The sequence below is a fragment of the Perognathus longimembris genome, chromosome 1 (genome assembly GCF_023159225.1).
Source record: "Perognathus longimembris pacificus isolate PPM17 chromosome 1, ASM2315922v1, whole genome shotgun sequence".
Lineage (NCBI taxonomy): Eukaryota > Metazoa > Chordata > Mammalia > Rodentia > Heteromyidae > Perognathus > Perognathus longimembris.
Genome location: NC_063161.1, coordinates 162,700,505 through 162,719,844, shown reverse-complemented (window position 1 = coordinate 162,719,844; position 19,340 = coordinate 162,700,505). Strand labels below are relative to the sequence as shown.

The 19,340-nt window shown below is 45.7% G+C and overlaps 1 protein-coding gene across 2 annotated transcripts in view; it reads right to left on the bottom strand.

Moving 5' to 3' along the window:
• Ehmt1 (euchromatic histone lysine methyltransferase 1) overlaps positions 1 to 16,571 on the bottom strand; it is a 142,232-nt gene extending 125,661 nt beyond the window's left edge. Inside the window, exon 1 of one of the 2 annotated variants that reach the window (XM_048347100.1) lies at positions 16,510 to 16,571. In XM_048347100.1, coding sequence (XP_048203057.1) covers positions 16,510 to 16,530 — 21 coding nt within the window. In that variant the 5' untranslated portion in view covers positions 16,531 to 16,571. The remainder of the gene's footprint in view (positions 1 to 16,509) is intronic. The other variant, XM_048347108.1, reaches the window with a different exon arrangement.
• Between the last annotated feature and the right edge of the window lie 2,769 nt (positions 16,572 to 19,340).

Genomic DNA, 19,340 nt, shown 5'->3' with positions numbered 1-19,340 from the left:
ATCAACCATTACAAAAGCCAGAAATGGAGCCATCAATAGAGCCATCACTCCACTTTTCAGTAGCCAGGAGCACAAAAAGCTTAAGGACAGGGGCTGGAAATATGGCCTAGTGGCAAGAGTGCTTGCCTCGTGTACATGAAGCCCTGGGTTCAATTCCCCAGCACCACATATATAGAAATGGCCAGAAGTGACACTGTGGCTCAAGTGGCAGAGTGCTAGCCTTGAGCAAAAGAAGCCAGGGACAGTGTTCAGGCCCTGAGTCCAAAGCCCGGACTGGCCAAAAATAAAAAAAAAAAAGCTTAAGGACAGCACCTAAAACCTGAGTTCAAGCCCCAGACCAGAACATCTACAAAAAAAAAAAAAAAAAATTAAGCAGTCCCTCTAAGAGTTCCTATGTTGCAATTTCTAAAGGTATTCTACCCTAAGGTAATTATAATTTACAGCCCAGCACTGGTGGCTCACGCTTGTAATCCTACTCAGGAGTCTGAGAACTGAGAATCAGTTCAAAGCCAATCCAGGCAAGAAAGCCCATGAGACTCATCTCCAATGAACCACCAGAAAACTGGAAGTGGAAGAGTGCTAGACTTGAGCAAGAGCTCAGTGACAAAGTCCAAGGCCCTGAGTTCAAGCCCTATGACAAAAAAAAAAAAAAGCATAATGTACTTTCTAGATTCTATAAAAATAGAGTTGCATATACTTCAAGTAAGACAAATTCCAATAAGATTTCCGATGCCACAAAAGCCCAGATGACTGCACAGCCACACACTTTCCCTGTTCGACTTAGTTCTCTAAGTTATACAATGCCTTTACCACATTATTTGTTATTGTTTTGAAAAAAATCACACTTTTCATACTTCACTTAAACAATTTTTCTTTTATTGTATTTTTTTCATAATATCATGATCCACAATACAGGCATAGTACTTTAAGGAGAAGATAAAAATCTCTAACACTGAGATGCCTGGTGCAGCTCAAGTGATAGAGTACTTACCTAGCAAACCCAAGATCCTGAGTTCAAACCCCACTACTGCCAAAAAATATATACTTGAAAAAACATTGCTAAGCCTGGTGATGGTGACTCATGCCTATAATCCCAGACACTCAGGAGAGGCTGAACTCTACTGATCATAGCTCAAAGCCAGCCCAGGCAGGAAAGTTCATAAGCCTCTTTTTTTTTTTCTTAATTTTATTGTCAAGGTAATGTACAGAGGGGTTACAGTTACATACATAAGGTAGTGCATACATTTCTTGTCATACTTGTTACTCCCTCATTTTTTCTCCCACCTTCCCTCCCCAAAACCTGCCCCCATACATGAGACTCTTATCTCCAATAAGCTACTCAGCAAAAGACAGAAGGGAGGATGGGAATGTGGCTCAGCAGTAGAGTGCTTGCCTAGCATGCATGAAGCCCTGGGTTCAATTCCTCAGCACCACAGAAACAGAAAAGGCTGGAAGTGGCACTGTGGCTCAAGAGTTAGCCTGCTAGCCTTGAGCACAAACAAGCTCAGGGACAGCACCAGGCCCTGAGTTCAAGCCCCAGGATGGGCAAAAAAAAAATAAGAAAGAAAGAAAGAAAGAAAAGAAACATTACTTTAAAAAAAAAAAGAGAAAAAACTAGCCAAGCCCTGGTGGCTCACACCTGTAATCCTAGCTGTTCAGGAGGATGAAATATGAGGATCCTGGTTCAAAGCCAGCCCAAGCAGGAAAGTCCAAGAGACTCTTATCTCCAATTAACCATCAGAAAACTGGAAGTGGAGTTGTGTCTCAAAGTGGTAGAGCTCTAGAGCCTTGAGCAAAAGAGCTGAGGGACAGCACCAAGCTCTGAGTTCAAGCCCTATGACCAATAAAAAAGAAAAAACACTAAAATCTACCATCATCATCCCATCTCCAAAATTCCTTTATAATGGAAAACAAATGTCTGCCTAAGCTTCAGCCTACCCAGGTGTCCAGTGTCTGTCTGCACTTCAGAAAGGCAATTGAGGGGGGGAGGGAGTTGGGGTGTGGGGAAGGTGGGAGAAAAATGAGGGATGTAACAAGTTTGATAAGAAATGTACTCACTGCGTAAGTATGAAACAAACCCCTCTGTACATCACTTTGACAATTAGTCAATTAAAAACAAGAAGAAAGAAAGGCAATTGGGCACCTGTCAGTAGTGTCCTACAAACCACCTCCCCTGAGGGGTTCCCTAGAAGTGAAGGAAGAGGAGAGCTAGAACCATCCACATGCACAGAACAAAGCCTAATAACCCACCTAAGAAAATGTCTCCCCCCAAAAATTAAACATTCTTGACACAGGAAAAACTAGAATAAATAATCCCTTATGAGTTAGGCTGCTAATTAACAACGATTAAATGCCACTCACAGAAAATCACAGGTTACATGGTTATATTTACATGAAATGTCCAAAACAGGTAGGTGTAAAAAGAAAGTAGATCAGTGCTTGTCAGAGGCTTGGAGGCACAAAGACTGTGTTTTAAAATTATCCGGGAAGGCTGGGAATGTGGCTTAATGGTATGAGTGCCTGCCTAGCATGCAAGAAGCCTTGGGTTCAACTCCTTAGTACCATATAAAGAGAAAAAGTCAGAAGTGGCGCTGTGGCTCAAGTGGTAGAGTGCTAGCCTTGAGCAAAAAGGAAGCTCAGGAAAAGTGCTTAGGCCCTGATTTCAAGTCCCAGGACTGGGAAAAAAAAAAATCCTGGACTAGCACATTTGCATACCTGACTGGATAGTTCCTCTCAAAAGTACTACCCAAACCACCATTTTCCAGCAAGTATCTCAAGATGTGAGCAATGGCACTGCCTGGCTTTCAGTGGCTTCCATTACATTTCTTTCCAAAAGCAAACACAAAGAAATCTTTCCTATTGTTCCTGCTTCCTCAATGCACAGTGTGCTAAACTAGAGTTTCCTCAGATCCAGGGGCCCTCCTCCACTCTTTTGTTCCAAGAATAAATTCTAGAACAGGAAGACTAGCAGCCAAACTATCTAATCCATCATTCACAATGGTAAAAAAGCACAACTCTCAATGGCTCTCTTCTCAACAAGTATCTAATACTTGTTTCTGCATCTTGTTTCCTGTGGAATAAAAAAAAAAAAAAAACACAAGTGGACCCTGCCACCTTGGTGTTCAGCATCTCTCCACACCCTCCTTATTGTATTCCAAGGAAAATGGAGTCTTCCCACCAAGAAGCCAGATATGAGTACTACACAACTTGATATGTAAACTGAATAGACTGCAGATCACTGTCTCCCCTTCTCCTGTGAGTGGTCAGTGTCATTCCCACACCCAAACTCCCCAGTCTGCTAGAGAAGACAGTCACTGAACAACAGTACTACAGCAGCAGAGCTCAGAGTCCCTTAGGCTAGCTCACCTGATTTTGTCACCCTCTAAGCCTCACCTACCCCCACTGAGGACACCACAGGGATAACGAAGAAGGAAGAAACAGAAGACAATGTTAAATATCAAAATATTCAAATATTCTTCATAGACATTTGAAGGAGAAAAAAAAAAAAAGACTGGTTTGTCATCAGTGCAAGTATAAAAAGTGAAAATAGCCAGGTGCTGGTGGCTCACACCTATAATCCTAGCTACCCATGAAACAGATCTGAGGATCATGGTTCAAAGCCAACCGAGGCATGAAAGTCTGTGAAACTCTTACCTCCACCCGACTATCAAAAAAGGTGGAAATGGAGCTGTAGTTAAGTAGTAGAACACTAACCTTGAGCAAAAAAACGCTCAGGGAAAGCACCCAGGGTCTGAGTTCAAGCCCCAGGACCAGCAGCTGCAATAACAAAAAGACAAAAAGTAGAAATATGTGAAAAAGTCCTGAGCTTCTTGCTGTCATGAACAAATGGGAACCAGTCTCAATTGTCTTTCAAAACCTTCTCCTGCGGGGGGGGGGGGGGGGGGGCCCTCCCATTCCACTGCCAAGGAAGTGCACATATAAGAGGTAGCTAGTTACCAAAATAGGATTATTTTAGGAGAAAGGGGCAAGAGGAACCAGAAGGCAGCCTCCACAATCTCAGTGAGCATTTCTGCTTTGTGGGTCCTGACCCCAAAACAAGAAGCGCATGAGTCAAGAAGGAGGCTAAAGCCAGGCACCTGTAACTATTCAGGGGACTGAGATCTTGAGGATCTATTTCTCTTGTCTTTCTGAGGAGGACAGGGGAAGCCATGAGCCTCATTTCCTTTCCTGCCTGCCCAGGCTGGATCCCATCCTCAGATCCTCAGTTCTCAGCCTCCTGAGTAGCTACACATAAGCCACCTGGATTCAGGACCTGAGTTCAAGCCCCACAACCAACAACAACAACAACAAAAAAAAAAAAAAAAAAGCAGAGGGATTGAATTAAAAAACATATATACCGGGCTGGGAATATGGCCTAGTGGCAAGAGTGCTTGCCTTGTATACATAAAGCCCTGGGTTCAATTCCCCAGCACCACATATACAGAAAACGGCCAGAAGTGGTGCTGTGGCTCAAGTGGCAGAGTGCTAGCCTTGAGCAAAAAGAAGCCAGGGACAGTGCTCAGGCCTTGAGTCCAAGGCCCACGACTGGCCAAGAAATAAAAACCATACATACCTTTGTTAGATCTTCAAGACCTCAGATTTTAAAAACTGGTAATAGATGGAAGACATTAGAAGACCCAGAAATAAAGCAATACACTTACATTTATCTGATCTTTGATAAGGGAGTCAAAGACATATAGTGGGAAATAAACAGCCTCTTAAACAATTGATTGTGGGAAAACTGGGCAACCATATGCAGAAAACTAAAAGTGGATTCCTCTTGTCACCATGCACTAATATCAATTCAAAGTGGTTCATAGACATCAACATCAACCCCAAAACTTTGAAACTAATGCTAGAGAGAGTAGGAAAACATTAGATCTTATAGGTATATGTAGAAAGTTTTTGAAGCTGGGCACCGGGTGGCTCACGCCTGTGATCCTACTCAGGAGGCTGAGATCTGAGAATTGTAGTTCAAAGCCATCCTAGGCAGGAAAGTCTGTGAGACTTTTACTCTCCAATTAACCACCAGAAAACCAGAAGTGGTGCTGTGGCAGAAGAAAGAAAGGGAAGAGGAAGAGGAAGGAGGAAGAAGAGGAAGAAAGAAGGAAAAGGAAGAGGAGAAGGAAGAGGAAGCTTCTTGGATAGTGTCCCAGGGGGACAACAGATAGGAGAGAAACTTGACAAGTGAGGGTACATCAAAACAAAGTTTCTGCACAGCTAACAATATAGTTACTAAACTATAAGGACAGCTAACAAACTGGGAAAAGATCTTTATCAGCAATATATCAAAGGCCTAATATCCAATATATGCAAGGAGCTCAAGAAACTACCCCTCCCAAGCCTAATAAAGGAATCACTAAAGGGGCAAGGGAGCTAAGGAGAGACCTCTCAGAAGAAAAGGTAAGAATGGCAAAAAAAAAACACATGAGGAAATGCTCACCATACCTGGCCACAAAGGAAATGCAAATCAAAACAACTCTGAGAGGAGCTGGGAATATGGCCTAGAGGCAAGAGTGCTAGCCTATACATGAGGCCCTGGTTTCGATTCCTCAGCACCACATATACAGAAAATGGCCAGAAGTGGCGCTGTGGCTCAAGTGGCAGAGTGCTAGCCTTGAGCAAAAATGAAGCCAGGGACAGTGCTCAGGTCCTGAGTTCACAGCCTAGGACTGGCCAAAAAAAAAACAAAACAACTCTGAGATTCCATCTCACCCCAGTAAGATTTGCCAACATTGTGAATTCGAACAACAACAAATGTTGGTGGAGATGTGGGGAAAATGGAAACCTACTACACTGTTAGTGAAAATCAAGACCTGGACAATATAGAAACTGCCCAGAAACTGCCCAGATGCCCCACAATAGATAAGATCCAAAAGATGTGGTACATATAAACACTAGAATTTTACACAGCATAAGAAAGAATGATGTCATTTGCAGGGAAATGGATGGAACTAAAACAAATCATGTTAAGTGAGGTAAGCCAAGCTCAAAGAGACAACAGTACATGTTTTCTCTGATATGCAGAATTTAGATCTAAAAGACACTGGGATATGATAAACTATACAGGATTCTAGATACTCACACATAGTGAGACCAAAAGAGAATACCCTTAGGAGAGAAACAAGAAAGCACAAGTTCCAAGTGCTTCTTCATATTTATATAAAATAATAAACATACTGAAATGAACTACAAGATATGGAAACATTTTTTTCAGTTTTCAGTTTTTGGTGATTTTATCCTCTTTACCTTATTATATATGGTGTATTTATGTGCATATCTTCAGGAGGATAGGGGTCAGGGCACATAACTCGAGGGAAAAAGGGTGAAAAAATGCAGCAGTGTAGCTAACTAGACATTACTGAAAGTGAACTATACAACTTATGGGTGGAGTTAGGAGATAGGGACTGGGAGAGAGGGAACAGAAGACACTGTACAAAAGGAAATGTACTCATGTAATTGTAATCTCCCTGTACATCACCTCTATAATAACAATAAAGTAAATTAATTTTTAAGAAAGATACTACAGGGCTGGGAATATAACCTAGTGGCAACAGTGCTTGCCTAGTATATATGAAGCCCTGGGTTTGATTCCTCAGCATATATAGAAAAGGCCAGAAGTGGTGCGGTGACACAAGTGATAGAGTGCTAGCCTTGAGCAAAGAGGCCAGAGACAGTGCTCAGACCCTGAGTTCAAGCTCCAGAACTGGCAAAAAAAAAAAAGATACTACAGATTATTACAGAAAAAAGTGAAACGGCAGCATCATGTAGAAATGATATCAGAGAAAATGATATTAGAGAAATGGTATTAGAGAAAAAATATCAAATATAAAATAAGACTTGAAGACAAGAAACATCACTAAATGTATAAAAACAGCATACACATGGCTAAACAGAGCCTCAAAACACATGGCACAGCCAGGTGCCAGTGGCTCACACCTGTAATCCAAGCTACTTAGGAGGCTGAGGTCTGAAGATTGTGGTCCAAAGCCAACCCAGGCAGGAAAGTCGGTGAGACTCTCATCTACAATGAACTACCAAAAAGTGGGAAGTGGAGCTGGGTCACAAGTGGTGCAGTGCTAACCTTGAACAACAAAGTTCAGGAACAGCATCCAGGCCCTGAGTTCAAGCTCCAGGACCAGCACAGAAAATAAAGAAAGATGCGATTGGGTAGCACAGGCATAGGCATAGGCAGGGAAGGGCAAGACAAGACAAGACAAGACAAGACAAGGAAAAGAAGCTAGGCACCAGTGGCTCACACTCTTTAACCCTAGCTACTTAGGAGGCTGAGATCTGAAGATCAAGGTTAGTTCAAAGCCAACCAGGGCAGGAAAGGTTCTTGAGACTCTTATCTCCAATGAACTACTCAGAAAAAGCCAAAAGTGGCCTTGTGGCTCAAGTGCTAAAGCACTAGCCCTGACCACAAAGAGGCTCAGGGACAGTGCCCAGGCCCTGAGTTCAAGCCTCATGACCAGTAAAAGAAGAAATGAAATGGAAGGGAGGGGATGGGGGAGAGAAGAGGGGTCACTGGCCAGGAGCTCATGTTTGTAATCCTAACTATTCAGGAGGCAAAGATCTGAGGAACATGGTTCAAAGCCAGTCCAGGCAGTGAAGTCCATGAGACTCTTATCTCCAATTAACCACCAAAAAGCTCAAGTGGTAGAGTGCTAGCTTTGAGTGAAAAAACTCAGGAACAGTGAACAGGGAAGAGGAAAAGGAAGGAGGAGGAGATGGGGAAAGAGGTAGAAAGCAAAAATTTGAGCAAAAGAGCAAGGCCCTGAATCCAAGCCCTAGTACCAACACAAAATAAATTTTAAAACGAAAATAAAAAGGATCATAAGGAAACATTATGAGCAACTATATACCAACAAAACAAATAATTTAATTAAAATTAACAAATTCCTAGAAAGACTTACAACAACAAAAAATAACCTAGGAACCTAAACACCTGTAATAACCTTAATTTTTTTGGTGGCTTTTTTTTCACTGAAGACTCCACCACTTGAGCCACACCTCCATTTCTAGCTTTTTGCTGGTTAATTATAAGTAAATCTCTGGGCTGGGAATATGGCCCAGTGGCAAGAGAGCTCGTCTCGTATACAGGAAGCCCTGGGTTCTATTCCCCAGCACCACATATATAGAAAACGGCCAGAGGTGGCGCCGTGTCTCAAGTGGCAGAGTGCTAGCCTTGAGCAAAAAGAAGCCAGGGACAGTGCTCAGGCCCTGAGTGCAAGCCCCAGGACTGGCGAAAAAAAAACTTTTTTGAAGTAAATCTCTTAGGTTTGTCTCTCCAGGCTAGCTATGAACTTAGCTCAGATCTTAATCTTCTGAGTAGCTAGGATCACAGGCATGAGCCATCAACTCTAGGCTCTACTCAACATTAAAAAGAAAAAAGCTAGGAATGTGACTTAGTGGTAGAGGACTTGCCTACCATGCATGATGCCCTGGGTTTGATTCCTCAGTACCATATAAACAGAAAAAGCCAGAAATGACACTGTGGCTCAATTGGTAGAGTGCTAGCCTTGAGCAAAAGGAGCTCAGGGACATTGGTAGAGTGCTAGCCTTGAGCAAAAAGGAGCTCATGAACAGTGCCCAGGCCCTGAAAGCGGGTAGTAGCTCACCCCTGTGAACCCAGCTACTCAGGAAGCTGAGATCTGAGGATCCCAGATCAAAGCCAGCCAGGGCAGGAAAGTCCATGAGATTCTTATCTCCAATTCACCACCAGAAAACCAGAAGTGACCTGTGGCTCAAAGTGGTAGAGCACTAGCCTTAAGCAAAAGAACTAACTCATGGACAGCACACAGGCCCTTAGTTCAAGCTCCATGGCTGACAAAAAAAGAAAGAAAAGATAATCACACCAATCTTTCACAAATCCTCCTAAATATCAGTAGAGAACACATCCCAACTTGTACGTATAGATGAAATGCTTCAACAAGCCAAGTATGTTGGCACATACTTGTAATCCCACCAACAGGAAAGCTTAACAGGAAGATCATGAATTCAAGAACAGCCTAGGATACAGAACAAGACCCTAAATTAAAAAAAAAAAATTCAACAAAATACTAGCAAATCAAATCCAGCAAGATGTAAAAAAGGATTATACACAAATGATTTATTACAGAAATGCAGAGCTAGGGCTGGGGATATAGCCTAGTGGCAAAAGTGCCTGCCTCGGATACACGAGGCCCTAGGTTCGATTCCCCAGCACCACATATACAGAAAACGGCCAGAAGCGGCGCTGTGGCTCAAGTGGCAGAGTGCTAGCCTTGAGCGGGAAGAAGCCAGGGACAGTGCTCAGGCCCTGAGTCCAAGGCCCAGGACTGGCCAAAAAAAAAAAAAAAAAAAAAAAAATGCAGAGCTAGCCCAACATATGAAAATCAATGTAATATATCACATTTCTAAAGCGGAGGCTAGAGGTGTTGTTTGGTGGTACAGCACATGCTTATTAGCATGTATGAGGCTCAGGTTCAAACCCTAGCCCCATAAAACAGGAGGGAAAAAATAAAGGAAAAATGAAAAACCACGTATCTCAACAGATACCCAAAAACCTTATAAGATTAATTTCCCCTTTATGATAAAAAAATCAACAAACTGTGAATAAAAAAGAACTTCCTTGGCTGGGAATATGGCTTAGCAGTAGAGTGCTTGCGTAGCATGCATGAAGCCCTGGGTTTAATTCCTCAATACCACATACACAGAAAAAGCTGGAAGTGGTGCTGTGGCTCAAAGTGATAAGAGTGCTAGCCTTGAACAAAAGCTCAAGGACAGTGGCAGACTCTGAGTACAAGCCCCAGGACTGGCAAAAGAAAAAGAAAAACTTCCTAAATTCAATAAACTTTGCTAAAAACAGGAATGAAACTCAACCACTAGCTTTTATCACTTGTACTTACATCTTATTAAGGATTCTTTTTTTTTTTTTTTTTGCCTGTCCTGAGCCTTGGACTCAGGGCCTGAGCACTGTCCCTGGCTTCTTTTTGCTCAAGGTTAGCACTCTGCCACTTGAGCCACAGCGCCACTTCTGGCCATTTTCTATATATGTGGTGCTGGGGAATTGAACCCAGGGCTTCATGTATATGAGGCAAGCATTCTTGCCACTAGGCCAAATCCCCAGCCCCTTACTAAGGATTCTTAAGGGGTGACATTGATCAAGACACTTTGTATTGATATACTGATTTACTGAATGGTAACTCCTCTATAAAACTACTTAAAAACAATAAAAAATATTCTTAATACTAACAAATTAATATTCAGCTGGGCACTAGTGACTCACACCTGTAATCCTAGCAACTCAAGAGGCTAAGATCTGAGTATCACGGCTCAAAGCCAGCCTGGGCAGCAAGTCCATGAGACTCTTACCTCCAATTAATCACAAGAAAACCAGAAAGTGGAGCTGCTCAAAGTGGTAGAGTGCTACCATGGAGTGAAAGAGCTCAGGGACAGCACCCAAGCCCTAAGATCAACCAAAAGAAAAAAAATGTTAGAACAAAAATCAGTTATAAGGTGGGAATGAATCTCAGTGGCAGGAAGATCAAAAGTTCAAGGCCAGTCTGAGCTACATACTGACACAAGACAAAGAGGAGGGAGGGAGAGAAGGAAGGAAGACAGGAAGAAAAGGAAGCAAAAAGGAAGAGAAAGAGAAAGGAGACAGATGGAGTGAGGGATAGGAAAAAGAGAGGGAAAGAGGGAGACAAACAGGGAAGGAGGAAATGAAGAAGTTAAAAAAATCAAGGATTGACACACAGCTTTGTTTCAAAACATTACAGGACTAGTCAGTGCCATGGCTCAAGGGGTACAGTGCTTGCCTACCAAGTGGAAGGCCAAGTTCAAACTCCAGTACTCCACTTTCCCCCAAAAAAAGAAAAACCTGCATGGCCATAATAATTAATACAAGGTGGTCCTGTCAAGGGTGCAAATAAATAGAGCAATTGATCCAGAAATAATCCTTCACATATATAGGCAACTAATTTGCAACAAATAATATCAAGACAATTCAATAGAAAAAGAATATTCTTCCCAACAACTGGAGCTGAGCCAAAAGTGGTAGTCAAGTGCAAAGACTGAAACTGAAACCCCATTTCACACAATATTCAAAAATTTAAAAATGGTCAGGCACCACTAGATAACTCTGGCTATAATCCTAGCTATTCAAGTAACTCAGATCTGAGGATCCAGGTTCGAAGCCAGTCCAGCATGGAAAGTCAGTGAGATTCATATCTCCAATTAACCAACAAAAAGCCAGAAGTGGAGCTATGATTCAAGTGGTATAGCAATACCCTCAAGGAAAAAAAAAGCTGAAAGAGGGGCTGGGAATATGGCCTAGTGGCAAGAATGCTTGCCTTGTATACATGAAGCCCTGGGTTCGATTCCCCAGCACCACATATATAGAAAACAGCCAGAGGTGGTGCTGTGGCTCAAGTGGCAGAGTGCTAGCCTTGAGCAAAAAGAACAGGGACATCTGTCTTTTGCACGTCTTTTGTGGCAAGTGTGGGGGCTTTAACTCAAGGCCTGGACGCTGTCCCTGAACCGCTATGTACTCAAGGCTAGTGCTCTATCACTTGAGCTACAGAGCCATTTTCAGCATTTTTTGAGTAGTTTATTAAGGTAAAATCTCACAGACTTTCCTGCCCTGGCTGAGAGGCTAGCTTCGAACCATGATCCTCAGATCTCAGCCTCCTGAGTAGCTAGGATTATAAGCATGAGCCATCAGGACCTAGCTAATGTAGATTTTTTTTTTTTTTTGGCCAGTCTTGGGGCTTGAACTCAGCACCTGGGCACTGGCCCTGAGCTTCTTTTGCTCAAGGCTAGCACTCTACCACTTGAGCCACAGCTCCACTTCTGGCTTTTTCTATATATGTGGTACTGAAGAACCGAACCCGGGACTTCATGCATGCTAAGCAAGCACTCTACCACTAAGACACATTCCCAGCCCAAGGCACATTTTTCTTATCTGCTGGTACCCAGGTTTGAACTCAGGCCTGCTTGCTCAGCTACTACCCTGCCCCTCAGCCCAGCTTCTCTGCTATTTTTGGAAATGGAAGTCTAGCAGACTTTTCTCCTAGTCTGGCTTCAAACCACATGCTTCTCCAGGTCTCAACCTTCTGAGTGGCTACGATTACAAGTGTGAGGCATCAGTACTCAACCAAAATGTCTTTTCATGAATTAATTTTATTTTTAAGTAACTGTGCAAAGGGGTTTCAATTCATAAATTAGTGGGGGCCAGGGGGAAGAGTAGAGACCAGGTCTGCAAAATAACAAACTTCTTTTCAAATTGTATTTCCACACGTTTGGGTCAGCAACTTTACATTATGTATCTAAAACCAAACAACTACTAAACAAACATAAAAAGGTCTAGGATAGACCTATCAGAGGACCACAATAGCTCAACAGGTATGTACATATGATTATATAAGATGAAGATAAGCAAAAAGAACTCCGAGAGAAGAACACAGGAGGATTCTATTGTTGTTACATTTAATGTTCTAGGTGAATTTCCTTTGGCCTACCCCATGTGGTTACTGTATATGATTTTGGTACACTGGATATTGTATATATGCTTACCTGAACTAGGAAAGGGAAAGAAAAATGAGGAAAATATGACAAGAAATGTACTCAACTACCTTATTATGTAACTGTACCCCCTCTGCATATCACCTTGTCAATAAAATTTAATAAATTAAAAAAAAAAAACTAGCCAGCTGCTGGTGGCTCACACCTGCAATCCTGGGTACTCAGGAGGCTAAGATCTGAGGGTTGTGGTTCAAAGCTAGCCCAAGCAGGAAAGTCTGTGAGACTCTTATCTCCAATAAACAACTCAGAAAAAGTTGAAAGTGGCACTATGGCTCAAGTGGTAGAGGACTATCCTTGAGCAAAAGAAGCTCAAGGACGGCTGGGGATATAGCCTAGTGGCAAGAGTGCCTGCCTCATATACACGAGGCCCTAGGTTCGATTCCCCAGCACCACATATACAGAAAACGGCCAGAAGCGGCGCTGTGGCTCAAGTGGCAGAGTGCTAGCCTTGAGCGGGAAGAAGCCAGGGACAGTGTTCAGGCCCTGAGTCCAAGGCCCAGGACTGGCCAAAAAAAAAAAAAAAAGAAGAAGCTCAAGGACGGTGCCCAGGCCCTAGTTCAAGCCCTAGGACTGGCAATCAATCATCAATAAACAAACAAACTGGACTTCTCAACACCAACAAAGGAAACAATGGAAGATAATGGCACCATGACTTCCATTAGGAGGTTGAGATCTCTCAGAATCTCAGTTCAAAGCCAGCTCAGGCAGAAAAGACTCTGAGACTCTTATCTCCAAATAATCATCAAAAGGATGGAAGTTAAACTAGGTGCTACTTGCTCATGCCTATAATCCTAGCTAATTGAGGCTGAGATCAGAGGATACCAATTCAAATCCAGCCGGAGCAGGCAGTAAAGTCTGTAAGACTCTTATTTCTGATAAACTATTCAGAAAAGGCTGGCTCAAGTGGTAAAATACTAGCCTTGAGCCCAAAGAGGCTCAAGGACAGCAACTAGGCCCTGAGTTCAAGCCCCAGGATGAGGAAAAAAAAAAAAAAAAAGCTGGAAGTGGAGGTGTAGTGGAATGCCAGCCTTAATGAAAAAAAGACACGAGAAGTTCACACCTGTAATACTAGTTACTCAGTAGGCTAAGAGTTGAGGATTGTGGTTCATGGCCAACCCAGGAAGGAAAGTCCACACAATTTGAACTCAGGGCCTGGACTCTGTCAAGCCTCTTTGTGGTCAAGGCCAGCATTCTACCATTTGAGCCACAGCGTCACTTCTGGCTTTTTTGAGTAGTTTATTGGAGATAATAGTCTCTCCCGGACTTTTCTGCCTGGACTGGTGTCAAACCTTGATCCGTAGATCTCAGCCATTTGAGCAGCTAGAATTATAGGCATGAGCCACCAGTGCCTGGCTGATACTATTTTTAAAAGCAAACCATACAGCCTGGGCAGGAAAGTCCCCATGAGACTCTAAGCTCCAATTAACCACCAGAAAACTGTTAGTGGCACTGTGGCTCAAGTGGTAGAGTGCCAACCTTGAGCAGAAGAGCTCAAGGACAGCTCCCAGGCCCAGAGTTCAAGCCACACGACCGACAAAAAAGTATATATATAATATATAGATACAGTATACATGTATATGTGTGTATATATATAACATACATATATTAAAGCAAGAGTAAGCCCCCTGCTGGACAAGCACAGAATTGCTTGGAAAGGCCCTCCTGTTAAAAGACCTGTAGGGATGGGAATGTGGCTTAGTGGAAGAGTGCTTGCTTAGGATGCAAGAAGCTCTGGGTTCGATTCCTCAATACCACATAAACAGAAAAAGCTGGAAGTAGCACTACGGCTCAATTGGTAGAGTGCTAGCCTTGAGCAAAAAAATGCCAAGCACAGTGCTCAAGCCCTGAGTTCAAGCCCCAGGACAGGCAAAATAAAGAAATAAAAACATGTATGTTCTAGGACAAAAGGCTTGTGCACCACTCTGGACTCTGCCTCAGTGATCCTGGACATACATTTAAAACCGAGGAGTAGAGCTCCCACCTATAATCTACAAAGCTGGAGGAATATCTCAATCATTCTCAATCTCAATAGTTCCAGTGTGAAAATGTGTTGACCGGTGCTGGGAATATGGCCTAGAGGCATGTATACATGAAGCGCTGGGTTCGATTTCTGAGCACCACATATATAGAAAAGGCCAGAAGTGGTGCTGTGGCTCAAGTGGTAGAGTGCTAGCCTTGAGCAAAAAGAAGCCAGAGACAGTGCTTGAGTCCAAGCCCCAGGACTGGCAAAAAATAAAATAAAATGACCACCACAAATATAACACACGTTATCATGCATGGCTCTGTGGCTAGACCATCTGCATTTTTGTGCTCCCAGCCACAAACTTTAATCTTGTTTCTTCATCTACAAAAGAGGAGATAACAGAATCTACTGCCTAGAACCGTGAGGATTATATGACTAATTCTACACAATGTCCTACCCACAGCCTGGGCCCCAAACACAAGCTCAATAAACACAGGCTGTCCTCACTGGCTCTGTACAGCCTTCTATATTAGGCTGTTGGTGCTACATGGCTCAGGGTTGTCTGGAACTAGCCATCTTCCTGCCTCTACAGCCCCACTGTTGCGATTACAAGTGTATACACCACTAGGACCAGCTTCCTCCATCATTTATTAAGCAACTACTACGTCCCCACATCGAATAGACTCTAGGCCTACAACTGACCAGGCAAAGTTACTTAACCACTTATCAAAGTCTTATTTTCTTCATCTGCTAAATAGGAAACACTACCTCCTACAACAGGGCCGAGAAAACTAAAATGAGGTAACTTCTCCAAAGGGCTTGACAATGGCTGCACATAGCGCTCAATGGATATCACGAATCACTACACATCTCCCCCTACAAGCCTGGTAGTGACTTGGAAGTGCTGTGTCTATTTTTTTGTGCCTAACTCAGTCCGAGAGCCGTGATACTGAACAAATGCTCTTGGCATTCCATTTGAACTTCCTGCACTGAGGCAGATTACTTACATCAACGCCCACCCCCCCCCCAAAAAAAAACCCGCTAGGAACAAAATAAAATGCAAAGACGGAGGGGTCCCGCGAAAAGAACCGCCCCGCGAGCCCCGCGCCCGGGGCGACGGAACGACTCTCACTACCCTCCACTTCGCTGAGACCCCGCGGCCGTGCCGGGCGCTCTCTCGGCGGGTGACCTCGGCGAGAGCAGCGCGGGTCTTCCTCCGGAGCAGCCGGGTCGGCGGGGTCGGAGGTCCGCGCACGGTTTCTGCGCGCTCGGACCCCGCGCCGCGCCCGGCGTCCCCGCAGGGAGCCGGCGTCCACCGGCCGCCACGAACCAGGAAGCGAACTCGGCTGGAGAACCGGCCGGGCGAGGCCGCGGCCGAACAAAAGACGGCGAGTGCGGCGCGGCGGCCCCGGACGCCGCGCGTGTGGAGATAAACTTGGGCGGCCGAGCGCCCGGGGCAGCGCCCGCCCGGCCGGCCGCGCGGACTGCGGAGCCTTTGTGCGGCGGGCGGCGCGGGGAGGCGCGCCGGGACCGACAACTTTTCCTCAAAGATGGAGCCACGCTCCGCTCGGAGCGAAAGGTCAGGGCGCGGGCGGCGAGCGCAGGCCGGCCTCGCCCCCGCCGCCGCCGCGCCGCCCCAACTTCCCAGCCGCACTTTTTCCTTTTGTCTCCGGGGCGCCCGCCTGCCGGGCCCGCGCGCCAGCAGGCGGCTCGCGGACCCCGCAGCGCGGCGCGGATCCGCCGGCGACCGCGGCCCGCCGCCGGGCCCGCCGCGCACAAAGCGCTCCGGCGGTGCGCGGGCCGACGCCGGGGCCTCGGCGCGGCCTGGCCGGAGCAGTGGGGTCGCGCGGCCCCACCGGGCCCGCCGCCGCGCCAGACCCCCCACCGCCGCGCCGCCGCCGCCGCCGCCGCTGCCGCCGCCGCCGCCGGCACCGCCGCCGGCCGTCTTCCCCGCGCCGCCCGTCATCCCCGCGCCTCACCTCAGCATCGGCGGCGGCCATGGCCCGGGCCCGCAGCGTGGCCCCGCCCCTCCCGCGCGCCATCGCCCCGCCCGCGCCTCGCGGCCTAGGACCGGGGCGGGGCCGTCGCTCCGCGCCTGCGCCTGCGCGCACGCGTGCGCCTGCGCATCAGCGCTGGGCTGCGCCGCGTCTGCGCGCACAGGCCCGGCCGGGTGGCGCCTGCGCGTTGGGTTTCCGCGGCGCTGGAAGTCTTGGGACTGCCTGACGGATGTCTGAGCGAGACACGCTCGCGGCCGGTGGTAGCGGTACCGAGCCGGCTGTCGTCCTTGCTAATACAGTCCTTTCAGCATCCGCGACTTTGCTTTCTTTTCTCCCAGTTATCTGCAACCGAACAATGTTACAGGTATAAGTGTGTGTGTGTGTGTGTGTGTGTGTGTGTGTCGGTTGTGGAGCTTGAACTCAGGGCCTGGGCACTGTCCCTGAGCTCTTCAACTCAAGGCTAGCTCTACTACTTGGGGGCCACAGAGCCACTTCCGGTTTTCAGTGGGTAATTGGAGATTAGAGTCTCCCGGGCTTCCCAGCCCGGGCGGCCTTTGAACCGAAATCCTCAGATCTCAGCCTCCTGAGTAGCTAGGATTACAGGTGTGAGCCGCCGGCGCCTGGCGGGAGAGAACATGGCAAGGGCATGCCATGAGAATTCCATACCTTAGTGCTCTTAGGTTGTCAGTCACAGGAGTGGGCTGTATGACCATTATCTCTGTCTTTGTTTGGGATGGAGTTTCAGAGAATTTTATGGCTTCAGCACTTAAGGGGAGCAGGAGCCAGTCACTGTTGGCCTGATCACTGTTGCCTGTCATGATCTTTACTTAGCTATTTTCCTTTTCCCTTTCTTTGGAGTAGTTACTCTTTTTTTTTTTTTTTTTTTTGCCAGTCCTGGACTTGGACTCAGGGCCTGAGCACTGTCCCTGGCTTCTTTTTGCTCAAGGTTAGCACTCTGCCACTTGAGCCACAGCGCCACTTCTGGCCGTTTTCTATATATGTGGTGCTGGGGAATCGAACCCAGGGCTTCAGGTATACGAGGCAAGCACTGTTGCCACTAGGCCATATTCCCAGTCCTCCTTTTTTGTTTTTTGTTTTTCTTTTTTTGTGTGCTCATCCTAGGGTTTGAACTTGGTCTGGGCGCTGTTCCTAAGTCTTTTCACTCACTGGGTCGCTTGAGCCACAGTTCCACTTCCATCCTCTTTGCTAGTTAATTGGATATAAGAGTCTTGCAGGCTGGGAATATGGCTTAGTGGTAGAGTGCTTGCCTAACATGCAGGAAGCCCTGGGTCCAATTCCTTAGTACCACATAAACCGAAAAAGCTGGAAGTGGATCAAGTGTTAGAGTGCTAGTCTTGAGCAAAGGAAGCTCAGTGTAAGTGCACAGGCCCTCATTTCAAGCCCCAGGACTGGCAAAAAAAAAGAATCTCACAGACTTCCCTTGCCTGAACTGGCTTCAAACCTTGATCCTCAGATCTCACCCTCTTGAATAGCTAGGATTACAGGCATGCATAGGCACCTGGCTGTTTTGCCTTTTGCCACAAGATACTGAAATCCTATTCTTACAGGAGCACAAGGTGATTGCAAAGTAACTTCAGAAAAGAATGAATCAGATCAAGGAACACAGTTGTAATGTTGTGATTGGGTGCTTAACTTACATCCTGCTTCTAGTAAATTCCTGAATAACAGTCAGTATTTCCCAGCCAAAAAGAAGAAGAGGAAGAAGAAGAAGGAGAAGGAGAAGAAGAAGAAGAAGAAGAAGAAGAAGAAGAAGAAGAAGAAGAAGAAGAAGAAGAAGAAGAAGAAGATCCTAATGAAGAGAACAAGAGAACACCACGCATTATTCAGGCAGGAGAGAGAAAAGTTTATTTCTGAACTGGTGCCCTGGATGGTTATCTACAGGAGGACGAAGAGAAGGTGTGGCCAGGTGGGGGAAGGTGTGGTACCACTGGATGGGTAAGTGATCTCAGAAAAGGGAAAGGTAAGTGCCTCCAAGTATGCCAGTTACTTAGGAAACATGGGCACTGGTAAGAGACTTAACCAAGAGGAGGGAGGAGTCTGCACAGGGCCTTCCCAGGCAGACCTTACACATGTGTAATGTTAGTCTTATTTCAAAGTCACCTGAGAAAATTATTTTTGTGTCTGTCTTTGTGACTCCACTGGTTCTTGGAGAGCATATTTATAACAAAGCCAGTTTCAACAGGAAAGTCTTCAGATGACACCAGTTCCATTAGGGTTTATGAAGTTTCCCTCTAGAAGCAGGGACCCTATACTTATACTTATGGTCCCTATACTTATGGACCCTATACTTTAGTCACAAGTCCTTGACTTATAATTTCAGAACAAGTCAAAATCTGAGGATGGTAATTCGAAGCCAGCCCAGGCAGGAACTCCTATCTCCAATTAACCACCAGGAAACTAGAAGTGGTGCTGTGGCTCAAAGTGGTAGACCACTAGCCTTGAACAAAAGAGCTCAGGGACCAGGCTCTGAGTTCAAGCTCCAAGAATGACCAAAAAAACCCCAAAAATCTTCAGGAAGCCCCACTGCTCATGGCTCATTCCTGAAATCCTTGCTACTCAAGAGGCTGAGGATCTGAGGATCTTGGCTCCATACCAGCCAGAGGGGAAAGAGGAGATAAGAAGAAAGAGGAGAGGGGAGGGGAAGAGAAAGGAGGAGAACTAGTGACATTTGGCAAGTAGCCAGGTCTGTCCCTCCTCCCTAATTTTCAGTGCCTTAGAGCAAAAGACAAGAAATGGAGGCTGGCAAGGAAGAAGGTGCATAAAGCTAAGGCATCCAGTGCGTGTCCTGCCAG